The sequence below is a fragment of the Streptopelia decaocto genome (genome assembly GCF_964273445.1).
Source record: "Streptopelia decaocto genome assembly, chromosome: 8".
Taxonomy (NCBI): domain Eukaryota; kingdom Metazoa; phylum Chordata; class Aves; order Columbiformes; family Columbidae; genus Streptopelia; species Streptopelia decaocto.
In genome coordinates, this window is record NC_138662.1 from 7,382,565 (window position 1) to 7,405,511 (window position 22,947).

General features: G+C 49.6%; 1 protein-coding gene across 1 annotated transcript in view; it reads right to left on the reverse strand.

The window, feature by feature from the left end:
* Positions 1–5,982: 5,982 nt before the first annotated feature.
* Positions 5,983–22,947, reverse strand: part of RBM6 (RNA binding motif protein 6) — a 57,411-nt gene continuing 40,446 nt past the window's right edge. Inside the window, exons 7-23 of the mRNA XM_082059855.1 lie at positions 22,303–22,377; positions 20,666–20,726; positions 19,512–19,580; positions 18,154–18,405; positions 17,500–17,660; positions 16,660–16,754; positions 16,127–16,169; positions 15,476–15,536; positions 14,434–14,525; positions 13,588–13,740; positions 12,428–12,517; positions 11,576–11,665; positions 10,707–10,976; positions 10,073–10,147; positions 9,368–9,465; positions 8,024–8,135; positions 5,983–6,270 (exon numbers count right to left, since the gene is read on the reverse strand). Of these exons, the coding sequence (XP_081915981.1) occupies positions 6,145–6,270; positions 8,024–8,135; positions 9,368–9,465; positions 10,073–10,147; positions 10,707–10,976; positions 11,576–11,665; positions 12,428–12,517; positions 13,588–13,740; positions 14,434–14,525; positions 15,476–15,536; positions 16,127–16,169; positions 16,660–16,754; positions 17,500–17,660; positions 18,154–18,405; positions 19,512–19,580; positions 20,666–20,726; positions 22,303–22,377 (1,923 nt within the window). The 3' untranslated portion in view covers positions 5,983–6,144. The remainder of the gene's footprint in view (positions 6,271–8,023; positions 8,136–9,367; positions 9,466–10,072; positions 10,148–10,706; positions 10,977–11,575; positions 11,666–12,427; positions 12,518–13,587; positions 13,741–14,433; positions 14,526–15,475; positions 15,537–16,126; positions 16,170–16,659; positions 16,755–17,499; positions 17,661–18,153; positions 18,406–19,511; positions 19,581–20,665; positions 20,727–22,302; positions 22,378–22,947) is intronic.

A 22,947-nucleotide genomic window follows, 5' to 3' on the forward strand; every position in this document is an offset into this window, starting at 1 on the left:
TGGCCTGGGAAGTCTCCAGGGATGGGACATCCACCACCAACCCAGGCAACCTGGGCCAGTGTTTTACCACCTTCAGCGTAAAAAATTTCTTCCTTAAATCTAGTCTGAATCTACCTTATTTTAGTTTAAAACCATTACTGCTTGTCTTATCAAATGGTTCTGCCTTTTTCCTCTGCTGGGAGTAACCAGCACAACTGATTCTCCTCCCAGCAGCATGTTGGGGAGCAGGGCAGTGGGTGCCAGGCAGGGCAGCAGTGTCAGTCCAGGGACAACCTCCTGCCCCGGGCGGGCTGGAGCACGTGGTGAGGGACGTGCTGCAGCAGGACCCTGAGAACACACTGGGGAGTTTGAGTAGTGGGAGGTTTGTGTGGAAGGTCTGTGTCCTCTTGGCTGCCCTTTTCTGTAGGGAAGAGGCTTCTTTTTCATGGTATTATTTCCCTGGGCCAGGGCTGTTTTGCCCATGGTGAGAGATGCTGCTGTGAGGCAGCCTGGTGCCATCTCATCCCATTCAACCCCTTCTCCACACACACACCCCAGCAGCAACTTGGCCAAAACAGATCCCCTTCAAAATGTGCTGGCAAAGGAAATCAAGTCAGAATTTAGACAAGGGCTTGTGCCTCTGCTTATCTCAGCTATTCCAGTCATTATGTGACTTATGTCATTCATCTTCCTTTGGATATTTGCTACTGGATGGAAGTCTATGAAAGTGTGATTTCACAAAGATTATACTTGTTGACATTCAAAAGCATAATGTCCCCAGTGCAAAGAACAGAATAGTCTTTCTTGTTTGTATATGGATGAATACAGAAATACATAATCTACATTAAAATGGGGGCATGATTTGAGTGACACCCTCCTTTGAATATTAAACTCCTGTTCCTCTTAAAACACTAAATGACTAAAAATGTTCATGATACTTATCGGGTATCTTCCCACATTCAACTAGAGGCACGTACAGATTTTTATTACTCTGCTCTTTCATTTCAGATAAAGACAAGGCCTTTGGATTTGTTTGAAATATTTATTAAAAATGGCTTATTGAAATGTATTTGCTCCTAAAGATTTTAGCAGTAGAACTGTAGCCCACTCATGTTCTGCTTGCTGATGTCCTGTGCTTTGGGGGTGTCCTGGCAGAGCTTTGCCTGCTGAGGAGTTGACTGACACCAAGTTCAGTTGTAGCTGTACAAGCCTGCAATGCCCCTCATGTCCAGCAGCAGCTGCACTTGTTCACTGGTTGTATTAGACAAGAAATCCCTGGGGCTGGGTGTTTTTAGTTCACTTGCAGCTGAGTGGTAGAAACCAAATTTGTGGAGCATCAGAAGTTGCCTCTGTTGGAGGAAAAACAGGGGGTCTGATGCCACTGATGGAATGGATGTACCTGGGCTACAGAGATGTGAGATTTTTCTATGCCAAACTGTGTAAACCACTTCAGAGAAGGTCCTGAAAAGTGCCTGCCAGGCCAACGAGATGCAGCCAGGTCTGGTCTCAGGCTCTGCACTACCCTAGTCAGGCATGTTTTCCTCTGCCAGGTCTGTGCTGCAGGAGGACAGGTACCTCATCCTGCACTCACCTCTTGGCTGGCTTTCTGGGCCATCATCTTTGCTCTCTGCAATGAGTAAGTGTGGTTGGTCTGCAGAAAGAGCAGTTGTGAGCTCCTGCTTTGGTGCCATGCTGCAGCGGGAAGATCCCCACAGTGTGTATTTGCTGCTGCCTGCAGCCCTTGTCCCCCTTGCTGTGCCAGTCCCTGGGTGCAGGGGGACAGGAACCATGTTAGCAAAAAGCTGTGTCACTTCTGCTTTTCAGAATGGACTCTGGAGAAAGCCATGGCTGAGATAAAGCAGTGCTTGTTTTATTCCATTGACAGCAGAAAAGCTGTGTGCCCACCTTGCAGAAGGACGACTTGCTTCTGTCCTTTCCTGGCTGCGCTGGAGCCGAGTGGGGCAGCCCCAGCCCCCTTCCAGGGACACCTCTGCTCTCCCTGAAGCAGCTCGCTGCTGCGGGGGGAAGGCTCTTTTTCTCCTTGCCCTTTACAAATTCTTCCCTCATCTCATCTGGCTGTTTTCCTTTTAGAAAGCACAACTCCAGCTCTTTACATCAATATGTTCCACTTACAAGGCCCTGAATCATTGTTCTATCAATATTAATATAAATAAATATTGAAAATCAAAGACTATCTAGAATCACAGAATAGTTTGGGTTCAAGGGACCTTCCCAGCTCATCCAGTGCCACCCTTACTATGAGCAGGGACGTATTCACTGAGATCGGGTTGCTCAGAGCCCATCCAGCCTGGCCTGGGATGTCTCCAGGGATGGGGTATCCACTACCTCTCTGGGTGACCTGGGCCAGTGTTTCACTGCCCTCAGTGTAAAAAATTTCTTCCTCATGTCTAGAAGCATCTACTTGCTTTACGCTGGGAAAGCGGCTCTTGCTCCAGAGGCCCTCAGATGTGCGATCAGCCTCCTGCATAAGAACCTTTGGGGCTGACAGAGGTCAGAGATGGGACCCTGTGGGCAGGGGTCCAAGTACCAGTGCCCGGCCTGGGCCCTCTGCCTCCCACCTTCTAAATGGTGAGCTTCATTTCCCTTTGGAAACATGAAGTCTAGGGCCCCTGTTCTTAAAAACATCCCCACACCAAGCACAGCCCAGCAGCCGTGCCCCTGGGGCAGTGTCCCTCCCTACCCCCACAGACCAGCCTTTGGAACCCCTTGTTCTGCCTTTTCTTCCCCTGCTTCTTGCATGCATGAAGCTCCCATTCACATCTGCCTTAGTACTGGTTACAATTGCTCCAGTCCTCCTGGGAGTGACTTCTCCATGCCCATCAACTGCTCCAACACAGGACTTCCCTTGTGAGCTGTTCCAACAGTCTTGGCTGGACCTTCCAAGAAATAAAAATAAATGGCAATCTTCAGGCATGCCCATCACCACAGGATGGCACAGCAGGCAACGTGCTGGACATGGCAACAGCTCTAGGACAGCTGTGAATAAGCTCTGTAATACAAAGAAAATAATTATAAGATATAAAGGGAGTTGAAATGCAGCTGTGGCTTTAGGTGACCATCCTTTAAAAAAATATTAAAGATATCAAAGCCACTACACCAGTGACAAATAGTCAGGGTTTCTACATTACCACCTATGGTGTTGCTTTCCTAAGAGAATATGAGGTTTCCTGGCTTGTTGCTGCTTTTTAATGCTTTTAGCTCCTTACTCTATTTGTTTGTCCCAGTCACCTCATCCCAACCCCACTGGAGTGCTTCTCCACATTCCCTCACCCTGGATATCCCCCAGCTGGTGCACAACACAGGTAGACACCATTCCCACGTGTATACGTACATTCCTATGTGTATATGTACCTTATATACACATGCACATTTTCAAGGGAATACAGAGAGGCTGGGTTATCTTGGGGAAGAGGAATTCAGAGGAATTAAGTCAATACAAAATGAAGGGGTTACCTTGATTTTCCATGAGCTGGTGGTACCGGGATACTCTTTTCAGTTGGGGTGAGTGGCGTTTTCCAGCCACACACAGCACACCCCCTTGAAACCTCACATTTTGTGAGTAACACGGTACTGTTCCAACACCTTAAGCCACAAGCCATGTTCCTGATTTCCTATAATCAGTTAATATGATCCTCAAAATAATGGAAGCCAAGAAATTTAGTGTTGTGATGATTAACATAAATAATGGGAAGTAGATTTATCTCCACTGAGGAAGGATTTATCTCGATTGGAGACAGATGCACTTTGCAATTAGATTTTTTTTTTTTAAGATCTTTTTTTCCTCTTTTCACTACAGTCTGTTCCTGCTCCTCTCGTGTTCCTGACTTGAGCCCTGGCAATCGGCCTACAAGGCAAGTGCTGCGTTGCCTCTCCTTTCACATATGCACATCACGCCAACGACAAGCGAGCAAGCACGCGAAGGCAAAGCTAAGCCAAGGAACACACATCATTGACTGAGGTCCATCTGTCCAAAGGAAGCTGCTCTAACATTTATCTGTTTTATTATCTAATTAATTACGTACCATCAGTTGTTAACAAGTTTTCACTAAGATGGATGTACCCACTTAGCAAATTAATAAGATCAGATAACAGGTTCCTGCAGTTGGTGGCTGTGAAGGATCCCCGTTCTGTCTGGGAATGACGTGCTGTGGGTGCTCATTTCTGGCACACGTGGGTGCTTGGTACACCCTGTACAGCAGATACTGGTCTCCCCCCAAGTTCCCCATTTCCCTCCAGTGCTGCTGAAAACCATGTCCCATCGCAGTCCCCTTTCTTTCCCCCTTATGCACAAATCATTTCCAGACTCGAGAGCACGAGCCTGCTCCTCCAGATCCACACCCCGGCCACCGCTCCCTTCCAGGGACCTCATCCCCAGGAGCCCATTGCCCTCCCTGTCCTCCCCCTCGCATCCCAGGAGCCCCCAGGACCAAAACCCCATCTTGCCACCCAGGCTGCAGAACTCTGTACAGCCAGGGCCTCCTCCTGTACATTTCGTCAAATGCTTTGCCCTCGTCTGGAGATCACTAGGAGGACTGTGAAGGCTTGCTACCCTTTGAGATTTTGTGCTACTCACTCAGGCTCTAGTTTGGGTTAATTCCTCACTATTTCCACCCTAACAGAGTGGAACCCTGTGGGTCAGGGTCATCACACACAGGCCCATTAAAAGCACCAGCATCCCCATCACCCAGACTGGCCCAATCTACAGACCCAGAGAAGCTGCTGCTGGTTGCACCACTAATCCCCCAGTGTTCTTGTTTTAGTGCACAAGCTCTAGAGTGACCGACCCTTCCTCCATCTAAACTGCCACACTGTTCTCCTAAAGCAAGTTTCTTGAGCAGCTCCTCATGCTGGTTTGCACAGAGCCCCCAGACTCAACACAGGGGACTCTCCAGCGGAGCGGCTGTCACGGACTCTTTCTAAACCAAACACCTTGCCCTGGGCACACACGTTCCCTCCCCTCATACCCATGTACTCACCAGCACCACAACGCTTGTCCCCACCTCCACCATCACTGGGTGCAGCACCAAGGGCCGGGGTGCCAGCCAGTGAGTTCCCCACACCTCTCCGGGCTTGCCTGTGTTGGAGATGAGGAAAAGCAGCGTGGACAGGCCTTGTGCTCCCTGTAGCTGTCAGGTGTTGCACGGTGGCCCTTCACCTCCACATCTTGCTGTCTTCAGCTTCCACGTCTCCCGTTTTCCCTCCGTAGGGATGTTTGATGCTGGGCCAGCTCTCTGCCAGCAAGCAGCGCTGGCCAGTGCAGTTCCACACCACCTCCTGCCCACGTGTTCCTGCCAGCCACCGCCATCAGCGTCAGCCTTATCCGCACAGGCCATGCTCAGCCTTGTCACCCATGGTCCCTGCCCTGTGTACACGCGCACACATGTGTTCACTGTGCTTCAGACGAACCACCCCCAGGACACATCCCTGCCCAGGAGCTGCCCAAAATGACTTTTCCTCTGACAAGCACCATCCCTTAAAGGCTACCACACAGCCCTGGCCACCCTGGACCAGGACATCTATGTCCCCACAAGCATCCCCAACACCACTGCCACCAGATCCAGCCCTCCTCATGCTCCATGGGAAGGAAAGAGGGGGACTCTGCACTGGCTGGGGAGCCCAGATGACACCCAGCATTAGCAAGACCACCTTTAGCCATTAAGCTCCTGCTATTAATTGAACCCAGCGGTCCTTGGTAACAGCCAGGATGAATTCCACACAGGTTGCTCCTGCTCCCGAATTCTTCCCAGGCCTTGGGGCTGTACCCTGCTCCCAGATCACATCCTGACCCACAAGTACATGGCACCAGGAGCATCTGTCCCTGAGTGGGCAGGGAATGTGCTGCAGAGCAGTGACCCAACCTGTCCCAGCCCCACTGACATGGCCACAAGCCCCAGGGACCTCAGCAGCAGAGAGCAAAACACAATGGGAATCTTCCAAAGCACAACGTGTTTCTAAAACATGCCATTTTAGGCACGAGACAAGCACTGACAAATTTTCAGTTTTATTAAAAAAAACTCTAGCAGCAAAACCTGTAACAATTCAAAAAAACAACAAAAAAAACTCAGACCAAACCCTCAAGAGAACAGGACACAGACAGAAAGAGACGGAGATGGAGAGAGACAGGCTTGGGGTTTTCTCTACCATTCACTCCAGTTCCTTATAGCGGGCGAACATGACTCTCCTGACAGCGTCGCGGTAGGTCTCATTGGACTGCCGCTTGCTGGGCTTCCCGGGGGCACCCAGGCCAGGGCCCTTCTTCCGATTTTCTGCCTGAAAACAAGACACAGCCTGTGTTAGCGATCAACCCTCTTTGCTGACTGCCCATAAAGGAAAAGCTTTCCCCAGGCTGACAGCTGACTGCTCCCGCATGGATCCAGGATGAACAGCAAGTGCACCGTGTTCCTCCAAAAGCTGTTTGGAGAAACTCTTGGCCCTTTGCAGGCAACAAAACCGCAGTCAGCAAATGCCTGTCGAGAACCAAACCACGGCGATCAGCACGAGCAGACGGTGGGGTATGAGCAGGCAGCCAAAACAGGCAGCGCCAGCAGACGCCAGGCAGCGTGTGCGAGCGAGGATTGAAACAGTAAAGGAAAGTGCCAGCGAGAGAGCCGGGCTCCTGGGGAGCTGTTTGCTGTTTGCCTGCGTTTGCACAAGCTCAGCTGTTCTCTCCTCTAACAGAGCTCCCATGGGTTGTGGTAGCTCACTTTGAATTTCAACCAGTTTTTAACGACTGGCTTTTGCAGCCAGCATCTGAATTATTCAGTAATACCTGCCTAGAGTTAGCCCAGGAGAGCTAGCCCAAGGCTGGAAGTTTCTCTTGCTTTTAAGTCTGACTTATCTGAATACCAGAGATGTGATCAATTAGGCTGAGAGATCAAAGTCCTGTGGGGCTGAAGTGGGCACATGGCTTTGTCCGGCATGACTTGGAAGTGAGAAGAAAGCACATCTCTGGGGCCCTTCTGGGAGGCTTGTGTAGGATTGTACGATGGCTGTGCTTTGCAATCAGCTCCCGCAGCCGGTCCAGGGAGCCCTGATCAGAGGTCAGGGCCCCCAGAGCACATCGCTGCAGTGGGCGCTTCGGCAAAGCCCGTCCTGTGGCCACAGGAGACTTTCCCTGAGGACTGAGGAGCAGCTGGGGCCGGTGCCTGCTGTCTGCACTGAAGAGGAAATCTTGCCTCGTGTGTGTGTGGGCTCAAGCAAACACACGTCACGAAGCTTCAAATATTTGCCTTTAATGATAAACTCGACTGCAAGCTGAATGTCGCAACGTGAGCTGCGCTGCAAGCTGCCTGCCACTCGGCGAAGCACTGACACCGTGGCAGTGAGCCAGTCAGACGATAAAGCCACCACAAGTGATGGTAGCCACAAGGGCACGGTGCTGCTCACGTGCCCCTGGGCAAGCTATGCCAGTCCCTGGCCTGTGCCGCTTGTCAGATAGACCCTCTCCAGCAAATTAAGGTCCACTGAGACCAGCCTGTCCCAAGAAGGCAGGATCTACCCAGCCCTGCCTGTCCCTGAAGCCCTTTGCTGCCAGGGACTCTGCTCCTCATCAGACCATGCACCCCAGTGCTCCCTTCTGCAGTCCAGAACAGCAGCAAGAGCCTCACAAGCAGAGCAGACAAACGATATCACATACCTGTGGCTCTGGCCACGCTTGCACCTCCCAGGAGAAGGTTCACCTTCTCTCCAGCTTACATGGCTGCAGAGCACTCAACTGGTGACCTGCTCCAACCCCAGCCTGGCTTTGGGCAGGTATTGATCAGGCACTCACACCCTCCCTGCTCACTGTTACTCTATTCTCAGCTGCTCCAGATCCATATAAATTCTAACCTTTTCTCACTGCCAACACGCTTGCAGTCCCTCCCAGCCTGCAAAGTTAATCAGCACACACGTATTTTTCCATCATGTGGTGCAGACACTTGCAGCCCGACTCTTGTGCTGGCCAGGAATTTGGTCCAGCTGTCCTGGGAGACATCACTGGCCGCAGGACAGGGATGTGTCTGGAAAGCAAGGGAAGACTCACCTCCATCGGGGATGTTGTGCCCTGCTGGTTGTGGCCGAAGCCCTTCTTCCACCCCGTGGACTGAAACATGCGGTTCCCTTTGTTGTTACTATCCATCCTGGGGTCATAGTCACTGCAAAAGAGGCAGAATCAATTGTCCAGCTTTGCAGGGCTTCAAACACATGCCAGGGATTTCCAGCTCTGCTAACTGCACCTTCACTGATATTCCAGCCTCTCCCGAGGGGCACCCAAGTTGCTTGCAAGAAGCACACTGCCCAAGGGATCTAACATGGTGGATTCTGGGTGCAGGACTCAGACAGCTTCGACTGTAAAACTTCTTGTCCCACACAAAAAACACACCAGTGCACAGGAAATGAGATCAGGCTCCAAACTATTTATGATACAAGCAAACCAAGAGCATTCTGTGCTTGCATTTCTTAATCTGAATTTTAGCAATATCAAGAAAGTGAAGTCTAATCCCTGCTGCTCTGTTAGGTCTTTCTTTTCTCCCAGTGCTGTGGTCATTGAGCTCAACAGTTTTTGATTCAGACATGCTTTTTCCCACCTGGTCATTACTCATCCAAAACCATTAACCAAGCCCCACCATTTAAAAACTGCTCAACACAAAAATAGCTTCCTTCAGGCAAGTTCTCCTTTCTGGCTGCTGACGACACTGCAGACAAACTGCTTTAGTTTATCCACAGCTATTCCAGGAAAACAGAGGGAAGAGAAAACGCAGATTTTTCAACTGCAAGACACGGAGTAAAGGTCCCCGTCTGAGGTGCTGTACCAGAAGGCACACAACCAGTTTTGTCCCCAACACACGCCTAGCAGCTCCTCAGCCCGCTGCAACACGTGAGCTCACGGCAGGTAGGCCTTCCGAGAGCTCCGCACAGCACGCACTTTCTTCCTCCACCTACTCCAAATGAGATGGAAACAGCTCCCAGCATTCCTCTGAGTCAGTGGAACAGATGAAACACAGCTTTGCTCTTTCTGTCAATGGTTGGGTGCCAGGACAGGGGGACAGCAAGTGCCTTAATGATGAGGTAGCTTCAACAAGCTGCATTTTGCACCCTGTGCCTGGCCAGACACACCCAAACCCCCATCTCACCCATCCAGCTTGTCTCTGCTGTCCCCTAAACCCTCATTTCCACCCCTGCACTACACAGCCCTGGTGCTCCCCTGCTCTCTCTGAGAAGTCCTGCAGCACAAGAGGCTGCTCTCCCCACAGGAATCCCAGCCTGTATGGCCGTTCCTCTTGCAGATCCACCCCACAGGCTGATCCCTGGCCTTGGCATGCCAGTGGCACACATACCAGCCCAGCACCAGCAGCCCCAAAGAGCCTGAATGAGGAGCAGCCATTACCTCTCTGAATCCCGGTCGTATCTGAGTCGTTTCCTCTCTGGTGAATCCATCTGCTGGAATTTCTCTCTCCGGTCATTTCCTTTGTCTTTATATCTCCCCTTCATAACAGAAATAACAAAGTAAGTACAGGAGCTATGAAGGATTCAGCCCTCCACAGGAAACTGCTCTGCAGCCAGGTCTCATCTCATCCTCAGCTGGCTGCAAATATGTCCTGGGGACCCACAAACCCTGGATGTTTCCAGGATGCACAATCCATTCATGCTGTCCTGATGGCATCTGTTGGGCTGACCCAGACCTGTGGTTGCAGCCTTCCAGCTACAGCACTGGAAACAGCTCTGCTGCCTTCCCAACAATGGGCAGTTACAGCTCTCCCAGTCCTGACCAGGCAGCAGCAGCCCAGGTCCATACATGGCTTCAATTTTAGATGGAAATCTGGGTCCCACTCAGCCTAGAGCCCAGCGTTGGCTTGCAGGACAACAGAATCACACTCAGACCCCACCGGGAGAAGAGAGGCCTCCTCCTGGAAGTCACAGTTCTATCTGCAGGTCCAAATGCAGACAATGTCCACAGTTCAGTCTAAGACTCTCTGGGAGGAGTTTGATGCCCTGGCTGCAGATACAGGTGCTGAAGTGGAGGTTCTGCCTGGGACCAACACCCCCCGATATAGGACCACAACCAGAAGTCCGCCCATCACTGCAGACCCACCTCACGCTCTCTCTTCTCCAAATATGCCAGTTCCTGCTCAGATCGTTTGATCTTCATATGTATCTCCAGGTTTTGCTGGAAGGAAGAAAACAGAAGCCAGTGTCAGCAGAGGAGACAAGCTGTCAGGATCATCTGCTCTGCCCATACATTGGGCAGGTAAAGCAGCATTCCCTTGCACCTGCACTATACTCACTGCAGCAGCTTCTCTTGCAGCCCAGACTACCTGCTCCCCCCCAAGTGCAGGAGCACTTCCCCTCCAAAGTAAGGAAGACAACCGGTTCTATTTTATGCAGTTTGGCCCTCCAAGAAGAGCTCAAAGGCAGCACAGAACATGGGGAGGCAAGTGCTAAGTTCCTACTGCTATCACACTCCTGTGTGCCAGCACCCGCTCTTCCCAAGCCTGAGCTATTTCCCTATGGCTTAAAAAGTCACACCTTGATGTTACAGCACTCCCATGAGAGGAACCAGCAGCTCACACAATGCTTTGAACAGCGCTTTGATTGGAACCTGCTACTGTGTCAAACCCAGCTCTTCCCACCCAGCCATCGCATTTTTCCCTGCACATTATAAAGCTGTTGAGCCAATGGCAGCTTGCAGCACACACACAGCCCCCCAGCAACCAGCTCCCCCGTACCTTGTGCAGGTTGGAGAGCTGCTGGTGCTTGATGAGCACCTCTTTGTTGGGAAACTGCCTCCTGCACAGCAAGCAGGCCAGTTTGTTCCAGTCGGTCAGCTTGTCGTCGTTGGCCTTGGCCTTCCTCGCCTGCTCCTTGCGTTGTGCTGGTGGGTGGGGAGGCGGCAGCCACTGCGCCTGTGACTGCTCCTCCTCTTCCTCCTCTTCTTCATTATCGCTGTCTCCTCCATATTCTCCTAGAAGTCCTATCAGAGGGTTCACCACCTTGGGCTGAGGAAAGAGGCAGGAGAGTGTGATAATTAGTAGCATCACGCCTGCTCTGCCACGCGGGGCTCTGCTTCCCCACCCAATTTCCCCACAAATTCTCTGTTCCAGCCCAGGAGCCAGAAAGCACCACCCCAGCAGCATGGGCAGGGAATGGGAAGAAGCTGGTTGGCCAGCGTTTAAACACCACACGGCAGAACCCTTCTGTTCTCTTGACAGGTTGTGCTTTGGTGCCAGGCTTTCCCAAACTGCCACACATGAAGCTGACCACAGCAGCAGCTCTTTGGCAGGGACCTGCTGTCAGTCACTTCCTCCAGCAATGGACATCAGGGAGGTCTGGCCTTTCTCAGTCCTCAAGAATTCTTGAAGTGGAAAATTTTTCTGCCTAAGGACTGCTCAAGTGAGGAGGCCCATGCTAGAAGCCCACAAACAAGCTCAGAGTTATAAAACACACTGCCTTCACCATTCCATCTCCAGTGCTCCCTTCTCTGGCATGAAAAGCCAGCACCTCTGCCACCCAAGGTCACAGCCAGGCTCTGGTGAGCCTCCCTAGTCTTCTACCCAGGCTCGAACAAGTCAAAAGTCCATCCTGTGGAGCCACTTACCGGAGCTGCGCTCTCATCCTTTTTCACAGAGGGAGGTAATGGTTTTTTAAAGACATCTTCTGCAGAGAACTTCTCCTCTCCAGTCTCATTCTGAAACAGTCAAGATCAGGCATTACGACTCCCACAGCACGGACTCGGTGCACCTAACAGCTAAGCACCCATTTAAACAGGCCTTCTAGGAAACCAGGCAGTTGGCAGAGATGGTGGTTTTGGTGGGAGACATTCCCCTCCTGGGGGATTCACAGCTCTCCTGGAGCTATGCCCTTGCTTTCAGCAGCTCACCGTGCTGTCCCAGCCTGTTCCCCTGTCACTCTGCCAGACAGTGATGCTGACAGCAGCCCAGCTGTGCCTCAGACCAGGGAGGGAGCTGAGGCAGGGCCAGGTCACATTGGACACCTCTGTGTGTACACAAAGGACATGGAGACCAGGCACAACGCCACCCGCACAGCCAGCATGGGAGCAGAGAAACCCGGAAGAGTTAGTCCTGCTTGGATGTGAGAGGTGAGACAAAGCACAAGTACTAGAGAGGTGGGGAGGGGAAAGGACAACACCAGTGTTCTCTGCTGTGTCTGTGGCACAACGCATGGGCAGGCTCAACCAGCGCGGTGGTGTTCTGAGGATCTTCTTTATACTGGACAGAGACACCAGAGACTGCAGTCACCCAGCACTACAACAGGATGAGCCTGTAATGCTCACTCATACACTCAGCAGCACAACAAGCAGGCTAGGGTGAAGCTTCACATCTACACGCTTTACAGAAAACTCGTCTGAAGCTCTGGACATGCTCTGGTTTAGCAGTTCATCAGCTACTCAGACTTGACTGGGGAAGACAAGCGCTATGCAACATCTTACCAGGCCTGCACTCTCATCCTTTTTCAAAGAGGGAGGCAATGGCTTTTTGAAGACATCTTCTGTAAAGAACCTCTCCTCTCCAGGCTCATTCTGAAAAACCCAAGACCAAGTGTTAGGCCAGTAGCAGCACAAGGGTCAGAGAGTGCACACAGTAGCCAGAAAGCCGCGTCTGAGCATCCACAGAAACCAGGCAGCCTGGAACAGTGATGGGAGGATTCCTACTGGAGATGCTTTCACACTCCTCAGACAAGACCATGTCTGTCCTAGGTCAGTGCCTGTGAAAGCAGGCATCCTCCACAACAGGTAAGACTCCTCAGCTGGCTTGGTACCAACTTCAGGGACAATTGCACCCCTTGAGTGCCAACTGCCCAGGGCTGGTCCTGCTACAGAGCACATCCAGACTAAAAGGCAAAGGGGAAACGACGTTTCTGCATTCATGGCTCAATCACTTCTGCCAACTCTCCTGACTCTCCCTGGGCCCAGTCAGTGTCACAGCACTGTTGTAGAAGATCCTACTCCAAGTCCTTGTGCTCAAACATCGCTTTGGGCAGATACTCCACCCCAGCAGGTCCCCACACAGTGTTTGCTCGTGGGGTAAACACTGAAGGGCACTGCCCCAGGACTGGGGCTGGACTCCGGGAGGGATTGTACAGGATGTCTGTCACAGACTCCTATCTGTGTTCTATCTCGGTTCACCTTTGCAGCCTGCCTGCGCAGTCTGCCTCATCTTCCTGCCTGTCTGTGGTGTTTGGAGGGGGCAGGAATTGCAGTTAGAGGAAAGCTTGATCTCTGTTATTATCTGACTTGCTATGTTTAAACATCTCTGCTATTTTTCCATTGGCTCTGCTACAACAGTCGAGTACTTTCAGTAGTGTGAGTGAAATGTGTGTGTCAGTTACCTGGATGTTTCTGAATCCTTTACCATGAAGAAGGTATAAGAAGCCCTGACTCAATGTCACAAGAAAAGTATTTCAGGAACTTACCCCCATCTGGTCAGACAACCACCACGTTCCTGGTCTGCTACGTCAGTATTTAATGCTTTTTGCTCACTGTCCCTCCCTCTTTGAATCCTCCATAAATTATTCTCTGATTTCTAACCTATCTTACACCAGCCTCCTGGCCTCAGATCTCTGATCATTCTGATGCCTGCAGGGATTTACCTTAGCAGAAGTACTTCTCCCTTTCTCCTTTTTGTCCCTATTGTCCCTGCTGTGCGGCTCCTTCCTTTCATTTGTCCGTTCTTGGCTTCCATGCTGCCGCCTCTTGCCCTCTGTAGGTGATGAACAGGCTTCTCGGTCTATCGTGACTTCTCTCTGAAAGAGGCATTTGGAACAGACTTAGCCAAACCCCCGCAATCTCCTTACGGGGCTTATTGTCCTTGTTGGGCTGAGGAGACCAGCACAGCAAGATGGAACTGCAGAGCCTCAGAAAGCTGAGGGTAAAGGCTTCAGAAATTTGTTGGGGCAGAAGAAAGTTGACCACAGTGAGGTCATCAGAGTATTGCCCTGCTTGCCCAGGACACAGACATGTCCAGTATCATGAAAACAAGATGATAGTTCCAAAGAACCTCTGCTGATAGTTCTTTTTTGGCATATTTGTAACTACTGCTGGCTGGGGTCAGGGAGCAAAGAAACCACGGATGAAAACATAGCTCTGCTGTCCATCTTTTAATATAGAGTGCCTGTCTTCAGTAAAATCTAGCCAGGATGCTCTGCCCATAAGTCTACTCAATGAACAGGGGACCAAAAACCCTCCAAAGGCAGCACTTCAGAGGCCAAATAAGCAGCTACAGGAACTGGTTCAACACACAGCTAATGGGTTTGTACCCTCTCATTAAACGGATATTTTGGGACATGCATCCCTTCTATACAGGACTGAGTGAGAGAAACAAAGGTGCCTCTATATGTCCTATGCTTCCTGTCTTCAGGACCTAGCTGTGAAATCTCTCCAGAAAGGGCAGTTTGTAAGAATGTTCTATGTGTAAAGCTTTCTTCCCACACACTCACCTGAGTCCTGGGGTCATAGTATGTGTCAGCTATGGGGTCGTAGTAATTCCCAGTTTCAGGATCATAAATGTATGTGGACACATCTGATGGAGCTGAACAGAGAGACAAGAGTTAACACCAGAATCTTCCAAAGGCAGTACTTGTCTTTTATGACAAAAGTGGGAGCAAACATTACACTGGTAAAGGATAAAGATTGGGAAAGAAGGATTTTTCTCTCCTGGCAAAAGAGGTATGAGTATCCCAACATCACTCCACCTGCATCTTCTCATTTTAAGGAGTAGACAGACAGGTTTTCACAATTCTTCTGTTTTAGGACTCTGGCAAAACTTTCACATCAAAGCACACTTACAGAGGCTGTGCTGAAATCACCAGACCACAACATTTGACCAGACAAAGCTAAAAAATTCAGCAATTTTCCTATGAATGAGGTAATGAGTATCAGGCTATGTGTCCACCCACCCCTGTGAACGAGATCTGTGCTCTTTCAAACATTCTTCTGTTTAAAGTGATGACGTTCCCCACATCCCTGCTGCCCTGTGGGTGCATGAAAGTTCCCCACAAGAAAGTGGAGCAAACTGTTTCAACAGGAAAAGCCAAAGGCCTTAGGGGTAGCCCCATAATGTGAGGAATGCTTCTCATTTCCAAAGCGTGATGAGACAGAGCTCAGCGATACTACATATAAGTTTGTAAAACTATCAGGAATGTTCTCCCAGCTACTGTCACTGCTGCATAAAGTGTATTTTCTTCCGTCTCATCTAGGAATTGCTGGGCTGATCTTATCCCATCAGTTTACCACAACAAGGAAAAGCATGCAGAAAGTTTCCTTTATCTGTATGTAGTTTTGCACAGTAAGAGTAGAGAGAAACACATCATCAGATAGGAAAATGTGACTAAACAAAGTTGGCAAGGGAACTCAGAAGTGGGTGTAGCAAACAAACCTACTCTTGGCCTTTAAAAATATTTTTGGGCTGATTTCTACATGTCAGTGCCCTTTTAAGGAAGAAAAGTCTCCACAGTAGGAGTGAGGCAGAGCTTAACTTACACTGTGCTCTGGTGCGTCTCTGCGATTCGCTGCCCCTCCTGTCTCTCATGCCCCTTCTGCCCTGGAGTAAGCAAATAACACAAACAGATCAGAGACTCTTTGACAAACATCATATTGCTTTTCCTCCCTCTCACAGCCCAAAATTCAGGAAATCAGCTCATGCAGCTACCCTAAATAGAGCACAGGCAGACAGCTTTTCACCTACAGAGCAATGGACAGTGTTGTGAAGCACAAGCCCTCTGTAGCTGCCATGAATCTTTAAATGAGGTGCTCATGGTAATCTATATTGAAGCCTCCAGCCCATTCAGTAGGGAAGAGCCCTGTAGTCTAGTAACAAGCACTAGAGAAGAGACATTCACTCCAGCAACTGAGATCAGTCATCAATTAAGTCACTCTATAAAGCGTGGTAGAGAGTAATCCAGCCCAGAACTGCCTCATGCAGCATCTGCATGCTGCCTTGCACTTCTACGCACATTATAAACAGTGTCAGGGGCCCAGCAGCAATGAAGAGCACACTTGAGCATTATCAGCCCATCTTAAACACCTTGAACTTTCAGCAGCCCAAAGGAAAAAAGCTAAACAAAGTCAGGGCTATTACCCCCGGTGCTCCCTCCCATTCCAGCGACCTGCAGGGAAGCTGTGCAGACCTACCGGACCATAGTAGGAATTGTCTCCACGGTCCCCATAGTCATTCCTGTTGAGATAAATGTTATAGGTTAATGTCAATTTGGCTTCACATTAACCTCAGTGTACTCAAAATGATCAGCAGGACCAATAAAGGCAGAAAGATCATCTTTGTTGGCCATGTGATGAATTGTGGCCATCCCAGGAGACAGAGAGACTCTGCAGATAACTGTCACCACAAGAGTTATGACCAGTCTCTGTGCTGTGCCCACAAAGATGAATCTCTCCAATTGCTCTTTAAAAAGTTGAACCAATTAATTCCTTCACAATGGGATTTGATGGCTGGACAACAACAAGAGCCCATGCAATGTGATTAATCCCATACTGCTCAGTCATTGAAGCTTCTCCTAGCTCTGATGCCTTCACCTCTCCAACACACTTTTAGGTTGCAGGAACATCTGTGTTAATTCATGTGACAACCTTTAAGAACCTGATCTGACAACACAGCTCTAGGCTCACAGCACATCAAAGGACAACCCTGCTGCCTCATCTGCCTTTACCTTCTCCCTGTAGCAAGATTCACTTCCAATGTACGTCCATCAATGCAGATAGGGGGATCCAGATTCTGCAGGATCTTAAGCAACCTCATTGCCTCCTGTAAAAGGAAAGGAGAATTTCACATCCATGAGAAGAAAACATAAGCCTGTTTCCCAGATCCAGTCTGCCTGAAAGGAAGGCTTTGTGCTTACATGCTGATCAAAACAGGACACGAAACACAACACTTTTGACTAAATATTAGTGAAAGGTATTTAGGATGGGACAAAAAAAGATAAACCTGTTCTTAGGTTCTCTGCTTGTCCTATGACCATTTTCAGCAGCTAGCTAGAGACTACATTCTCTCAGGGCTGCTAGACCATGCAGCATCATGGCTGCTGTTGCCCCAAAGAGTTTTGGTGACTATGCTCTGGACCAATGCCAAAGCACAGCTATGGAGTCTGGGAGTCAGCCAGAACCAGAAAATGTGAACCCTCCAACACGGGACTGTCTGTTCATTAAGATGCTTGCCTTCTAGAGACAGAAATCATTGAGTTCAAGCCCTGCAAACAAAATAACTGTGTAAGAGGTGCTGACATTTAGGAGGATCTACAAAGACGCGTATTGAGGCAGGAAACTCACTCAGCACCACAGCTTGTGACCGGAGACAAACTTTGGCTCCTAAAGCCAGAGAGCAAGAGCTGTATCAGATATTCCCTGAATTTAGCCAGACAAGCAGAAGAGACCACTTACTCCTAGACAGCTGCCTCACAAGTACAGCTATTTCTTATATTTCTGTGGTTTCTCTGCTTCTACAGACAATAGATGCTAACAGGGAGAGCATGTGAAAGCAGCAAACTACTTACAGCATGTGATTCCAGTTCAACAAAGCCGTAGGTCTGCCCCATCCGGCCAGCCTTGTTCTTCATGATGCGCACATTGGATGTGGATAGACGCACATATGGGGCCAGGAGCCCCACAATCACTTCTGGTGGGGTGAACCGTGTAATGCGCTTCAGTATAATTGCTGTGAAGAACAATAAGGGAGGTGGACAGCAAAGAAAAAGTAGGAAAAAGAAAAAAAAAAAGATAATTCAGACCTAAGTTTATTGTGACAGCACAGGTCTAAACTAAACTCACCAAAAGCAACGACGCTTTTTTTCTCTTCACTCTCAAGATACTCAGAATTCCCCCTCCAATTGATAACCTTCCCTTCCCAGAAAACAGAGCAGAAAGAAGGCCCCCTGAGGAGCTCAGCCCAGGTAACTCCTAGCCAAAGAGACTTTTGCTGCTGTGCTAAGTTAACTGCACCTCCCCGAAGCCAGTTTGCCCTGAATTAATGTTCCTAAAAGCAATTTGCCAGCACCTTTGGAGATGGACATCCCACCATTGCTTGATGCCCTGGATTTGCACAACATGGAAAGAGCCTCCAGAGGTTTTAGTGAAATGCCGCCCATTCTGCTGATGGCTTCATGGAGTGCAAGCAAGAAGAATAAAAAATTGGGCCCTATGTCACTCACTTCTGCTTCCGCCACCATCCTGTGGCGTGGCTTCCTCTGGTTGTCTCTGAGAAGGCATCTCCTGGTGCTGGTCCGTGTCACTTCTCCTCTCCTGTGAGGGCCTCTGCTCCCTCCCTTCATCTCTCTTCCTGGGCTCCTGTTCCTGAGGCTGACACTCCTGCTGTGGTGCAGGAATCGCAGGCTGGAGAGGCTGCTTTGGAGATCCTGGTTGTCCTGATAACTCTTGCTCGGGTTTTTCAAGTTTTGTCTCTGCTGTTAGAAAAGAAAAATTGACTGGTTACACATACGGGGTTTCACCTCATATTTTTCTTCTATTTTCTGGCCACTGCAGCAGAGGCCCTTATAAAAGGCTAACCTGCTCTGCCTTTCACATATCCCGTGTCTGAATACTCTGCAGACACAAGGTGGGTAAAGGACATGTGAGAAACTGCTGATCCTTCCATTACCTTGTTTCACCTTGGGCTCCTTTACCTTACCTCTCCTGTAGGAGACAAGAGGCTTTTTGGCCTCCCTTTAGGACTGGCTCTTAGCCTGGCACACATGAATGAGGGATGGGTTCAGATGTGTTCCTCCCATGACCAGGACAACCCACACGGCAGCAATATCCTCACTATGCCAGATATATTTGTGAACAGCCATAGCTGAACAACATCAACCAGTAACTGTTGCCCTGTCTCTATGGGAGAGGAAAACTGGGTTCAGATGCCTGTGACCACTGAGTGAAATGCATCATCACACAATTGCTGATTTTATCGGGTGCCTCCTTACTGCAGATGAGGCAGATATTATGGGGAAACACCCTGCTCCCCAGCCTTTCTATGCAATACAGAAAAGATAAATCCCATCGAGTTTCTGTGCTTGAAGGCCTCTAAAGCATCTGGCTTCACTTCAGGAGATCTCTACCTGAGCTAAAGCTGTTGGACGGGAAGCCAAAGCTACAAAGTCAGACATCACCAGACCTGCACCTGCTGCTGAAGCCTCTTCCCACAAAGAGAAAGAAATGAGAGTGCAAGACTCGACACAGCGAAGCTTCACTCTTTAATGTCCCGCAGAGCACCTCCCTGCTCTTGTTCTCTTTGGGGAGTGGGCAGCATGGCAGAACATATAACGATTTTGCACGTAAATGTTGAGAAAGCTGCACAATGATTTGCTTGTCTGTCAGCACAGCTCATGTTGGACAGGCCTGTAGTAATTTGTCTGCAGTTTGCAGCATGCAGAGTTTTGGCTACACTTCATGAGCAGAACCTCATGTAACATTTGCATATGAAGCCAGTCTGCACGTGCAGCTGTGAAAACTGCTCATGCAAATCACACAGACATGAGGATGACCCTGGGGATGGGGAGAGCGATTCCCTTACTGAATTCTTGCTCAGCTGATGTGTCCTCTTCCTCGGAAGCACCTCTAGACTCTGGGCCTGCTCTGCTCCCTGTAAGAGAAGCTCATTAAAACCCATTTCAAGACCATCAGTCACAAAGCACGTAAGAACTCACACAAAGCTGCAGTAATGTCTGTATATGCATAGAGAGTTGTTTTGTTTCACCCAGCAATTAAAGGACAGTCATAGAGAGGTTACCTTATTATACATGTTCTCACAATCAACAAAACCAGTTGGTAAGCAGCATGCACTACAATCTGTTTTCACAGCATCTTAAAGGCTCTGTTTAATTTGCTCCTTGGCAGCTTTATTACAATTCATAGTTGTGTTGGGCCAGCTAGGTGAATTTTGCCTTCATAAGGCTGATGGAGGAGCCACAGCACAAGGAAAGCACAACCACGGGGACAGTGTTTCAGTAAATTCAGAGTTCTGCAGCAGTAGTTATTTTAATGCCCTTCTGCCTGGGGTATGTGGGTAAGAAATGCAAAACATTGAAGTCTGCTCAAAGATACAGAGTGCCTGGAACACCTGCTCATCCCAAAGAAATCAGTTATCAAGGGAGCATGTTTTGGCTCTCACACCCTCCCACTCAAAAAGAGCAAAGGTGTTGGTGGGGTGAGGAGAAGCTCCAGCAGATGCATAACTCCTCTCCATGCACTTCTCACAGTTAATAAGGCAAGTTCAGCGATGCACGTCCTGGATTCACCTCTAATCCAAGAGCCTCCAAAGAGTAACGCTAAAAACACGCAGCTGCAGCTCCCAAGCAAGGTGGGTTGAGGAGAAGCCATCTCACTGACGGCCGGCAGCACTAGCTCACAGTCCTAGAGGACACACAGCCTGGAACTCCGTAGATGAAGGGCAATGCCAAAGCAATAGGAAGGGAAGGCCTTGTGCAGAGAGACGCCGCTCCACCAAGCCTCACCAGAAGAGAGAACCTGGTAGCAACCCATCTGCATGCAACATCTTTACTGTGGACAGGGAAAAGGCTCTAAATGAAGTAAAATCAATAATTCTCCTTCACAGTGCTCAGCTGGTCCACCAAGAGATCTGTCACACTTAAGCCAGAAGAGAAACTTACTTCTCGGGGCAGATCAAACTTTTAACTGACCAAATGCAGGGGGAGCTGATATACTCACCATCTCTTGGGAGCTTGCAGTAGGAACAGGAGGATCTGTAGCCCACAGTACACACCTTACACTGCAATGGAATACGGAACAGCATGAGGATGCTATGTTTTAAAGGCACCCACTCCAGAAAGGCAGACTCTGCAGCGCTTTCAGAAAGTAACAGCTGCAGAAAAGCTGCAGTGAGAGCCTGAGGGACAGGATGGGTCATAGCAGCAGGAGCCTTTGCTGGAACGGAAGGGAAATCCTCCTATGGTTCACCACTGGAATTGCCTTGGGAACAGGATTTTCACACAACTTCTGAGCAGAGATTTGTTTACACCATGGAGGTAACTTCACTAATCCTTGAGACAGGACCCTCCCACGTGACGCAGGACCAAAAGGCTCCATGCCATGCACCATCCTGCTAGCCACCCTCTTATTTCAAAGGATCCAAAGTTACCTTTGTATTCCCTAATCTCAACTCACTCCTAAAGCAGTGACGAAGTCCTTACCTGAGCTAAACTGTAATTTGCTGCCCAGGGAGAGTCAGTGAAGAGGTGTGTGCTAGCCAAGAGGCAGAACTGTACAGGCTCACATGGTTTTCCCACCCAGAGCCACTGTGGAAAGAGCCAAGCGCCCCGTCTTCACAGCTCTCCAAACATAGCATTGCTAACTTCCTCTTCAAGCTCTTTGTAAATGCATTGCTTCTCTTTCATACAATATTTTTTTTTCTCTAACTAAACCCCTGCAAATGCCCTGGGCATGAGAAAGCGCTTCCAGGCTACGCAGGTGCCCAGCAACAGCAGGGACATACGCTCCAGCTACTTCCCACTGCACTGAGCACTATTGTGAAACCACCACCTGAAACTGCTGTCCCCATCTCTGGAGTGTTGCGAGCACAGACGAGGTGCTGAGCAATGGCTCTGCTGGCAATAGGCGTGCATCCCGTTAGCGTGGATGAAGGTCTTTGTAGCCCAGTGGGATCCAGCGGTCAAGGCAGGAGTCCAACCAGAACTGATCCCTTCCCTGCAATCAGCGCTTTGCTCTCACTGCTCCCCAGCCCACTGCAGCCCAAAGCACCTGTTCTGGGAGAACTGTGGGAAGGGCATGGGCACAAACCCAACCCTTGGGCAACTGTGTCTTCCCAGAAATGGGCCAGTTCCAGTCTGTACCAACTGCTGCCTGGACTGGGACTCGTTTCCATGCTTCCTTCCCTGATGCACTTACTGCACTCAAATCTAGATCGCAGGTTCTTGGGTGAGAAGATGGGTAGTTTGCACTGTTACACTAATGAAAGTTCTGGTTACCTGGGCAGTGAAGGCAAATGAAAACCTGTTCCATTCCGGTTGGCAGGATCACTGTCTCCTTTTGGTTTTTAAGGAAAAAGGTTCTGCACACTATTTTCCCCACATGTTAAAAGGGAACGATTGCATAGGGATGGAATTGTGCTTAAAACACTGGTTACCTGTACTAAAGCAACACACACTCAAAGGTGGTACCAAAAGCAAGGTAGGGAAAACCACCAAAGTTTAGAAGAGGCAAGAGCTTCAGGGCAGGTATTAGTGTCAGTGATCTTCACCCACTGAACAAATATCTAACGCTCCTCTCTGCTACCACTGCAACTGCCAGCAGGAAGGCACAGCACAGCTCTCTGATCGCATACTTACACGTTTGCAGCGCCAGAACTCTGGGCATGGTGTGTATTCAAGGGTCACTTCTTTGCCACCGATCGAAAGAGTTCCCTGTTGAGACAAGGGGGTAAATGACGAACGTGCCCAGCACACGCAGACTGCTCAGAGGCAAAGAAAGGGGTTAAAGCTCTGATTCCTAAAGGTTCCACAAGTGAAACAGGGTGAAAGGAGGGAAAGTCTCCTGGTACAATTCACTGGAGCTTTGTTGTGGAAGTGGAAAGGAAGCTGCCTGTGCCCTGGTCTAGCACAGGGCTACAAAGCTGCGTGTCAGCTCCAGAGGAACTAGGCAGAAAGGCTTTGTCACCTCCCAGGATGAGCAGAGTAACCAGAGCATGAGAGGGAAGTTGCTTTAACCTGTTTTTGTCCACATGCTGGGAAGGGGCAGCTGAACAGTCTGCTCCACACCAGCCACCACCAGGCTAGCCTCAAGGCAGCTACTTGAGGAGGAATACAAGGAAAAATATCACCAAGGTGAGAGAATTTTCATACTTGGGTTAGTCTCCACGCCACTCCTGAAACCCTGGCTTTCCTTCAGACAGGTGTGCCAGCATGTCCTTGGGGTTGGCCTCGAGCACCTGAGCAGCAGCACCAGAGGAGCTCCACTGCCTACAAACACACACT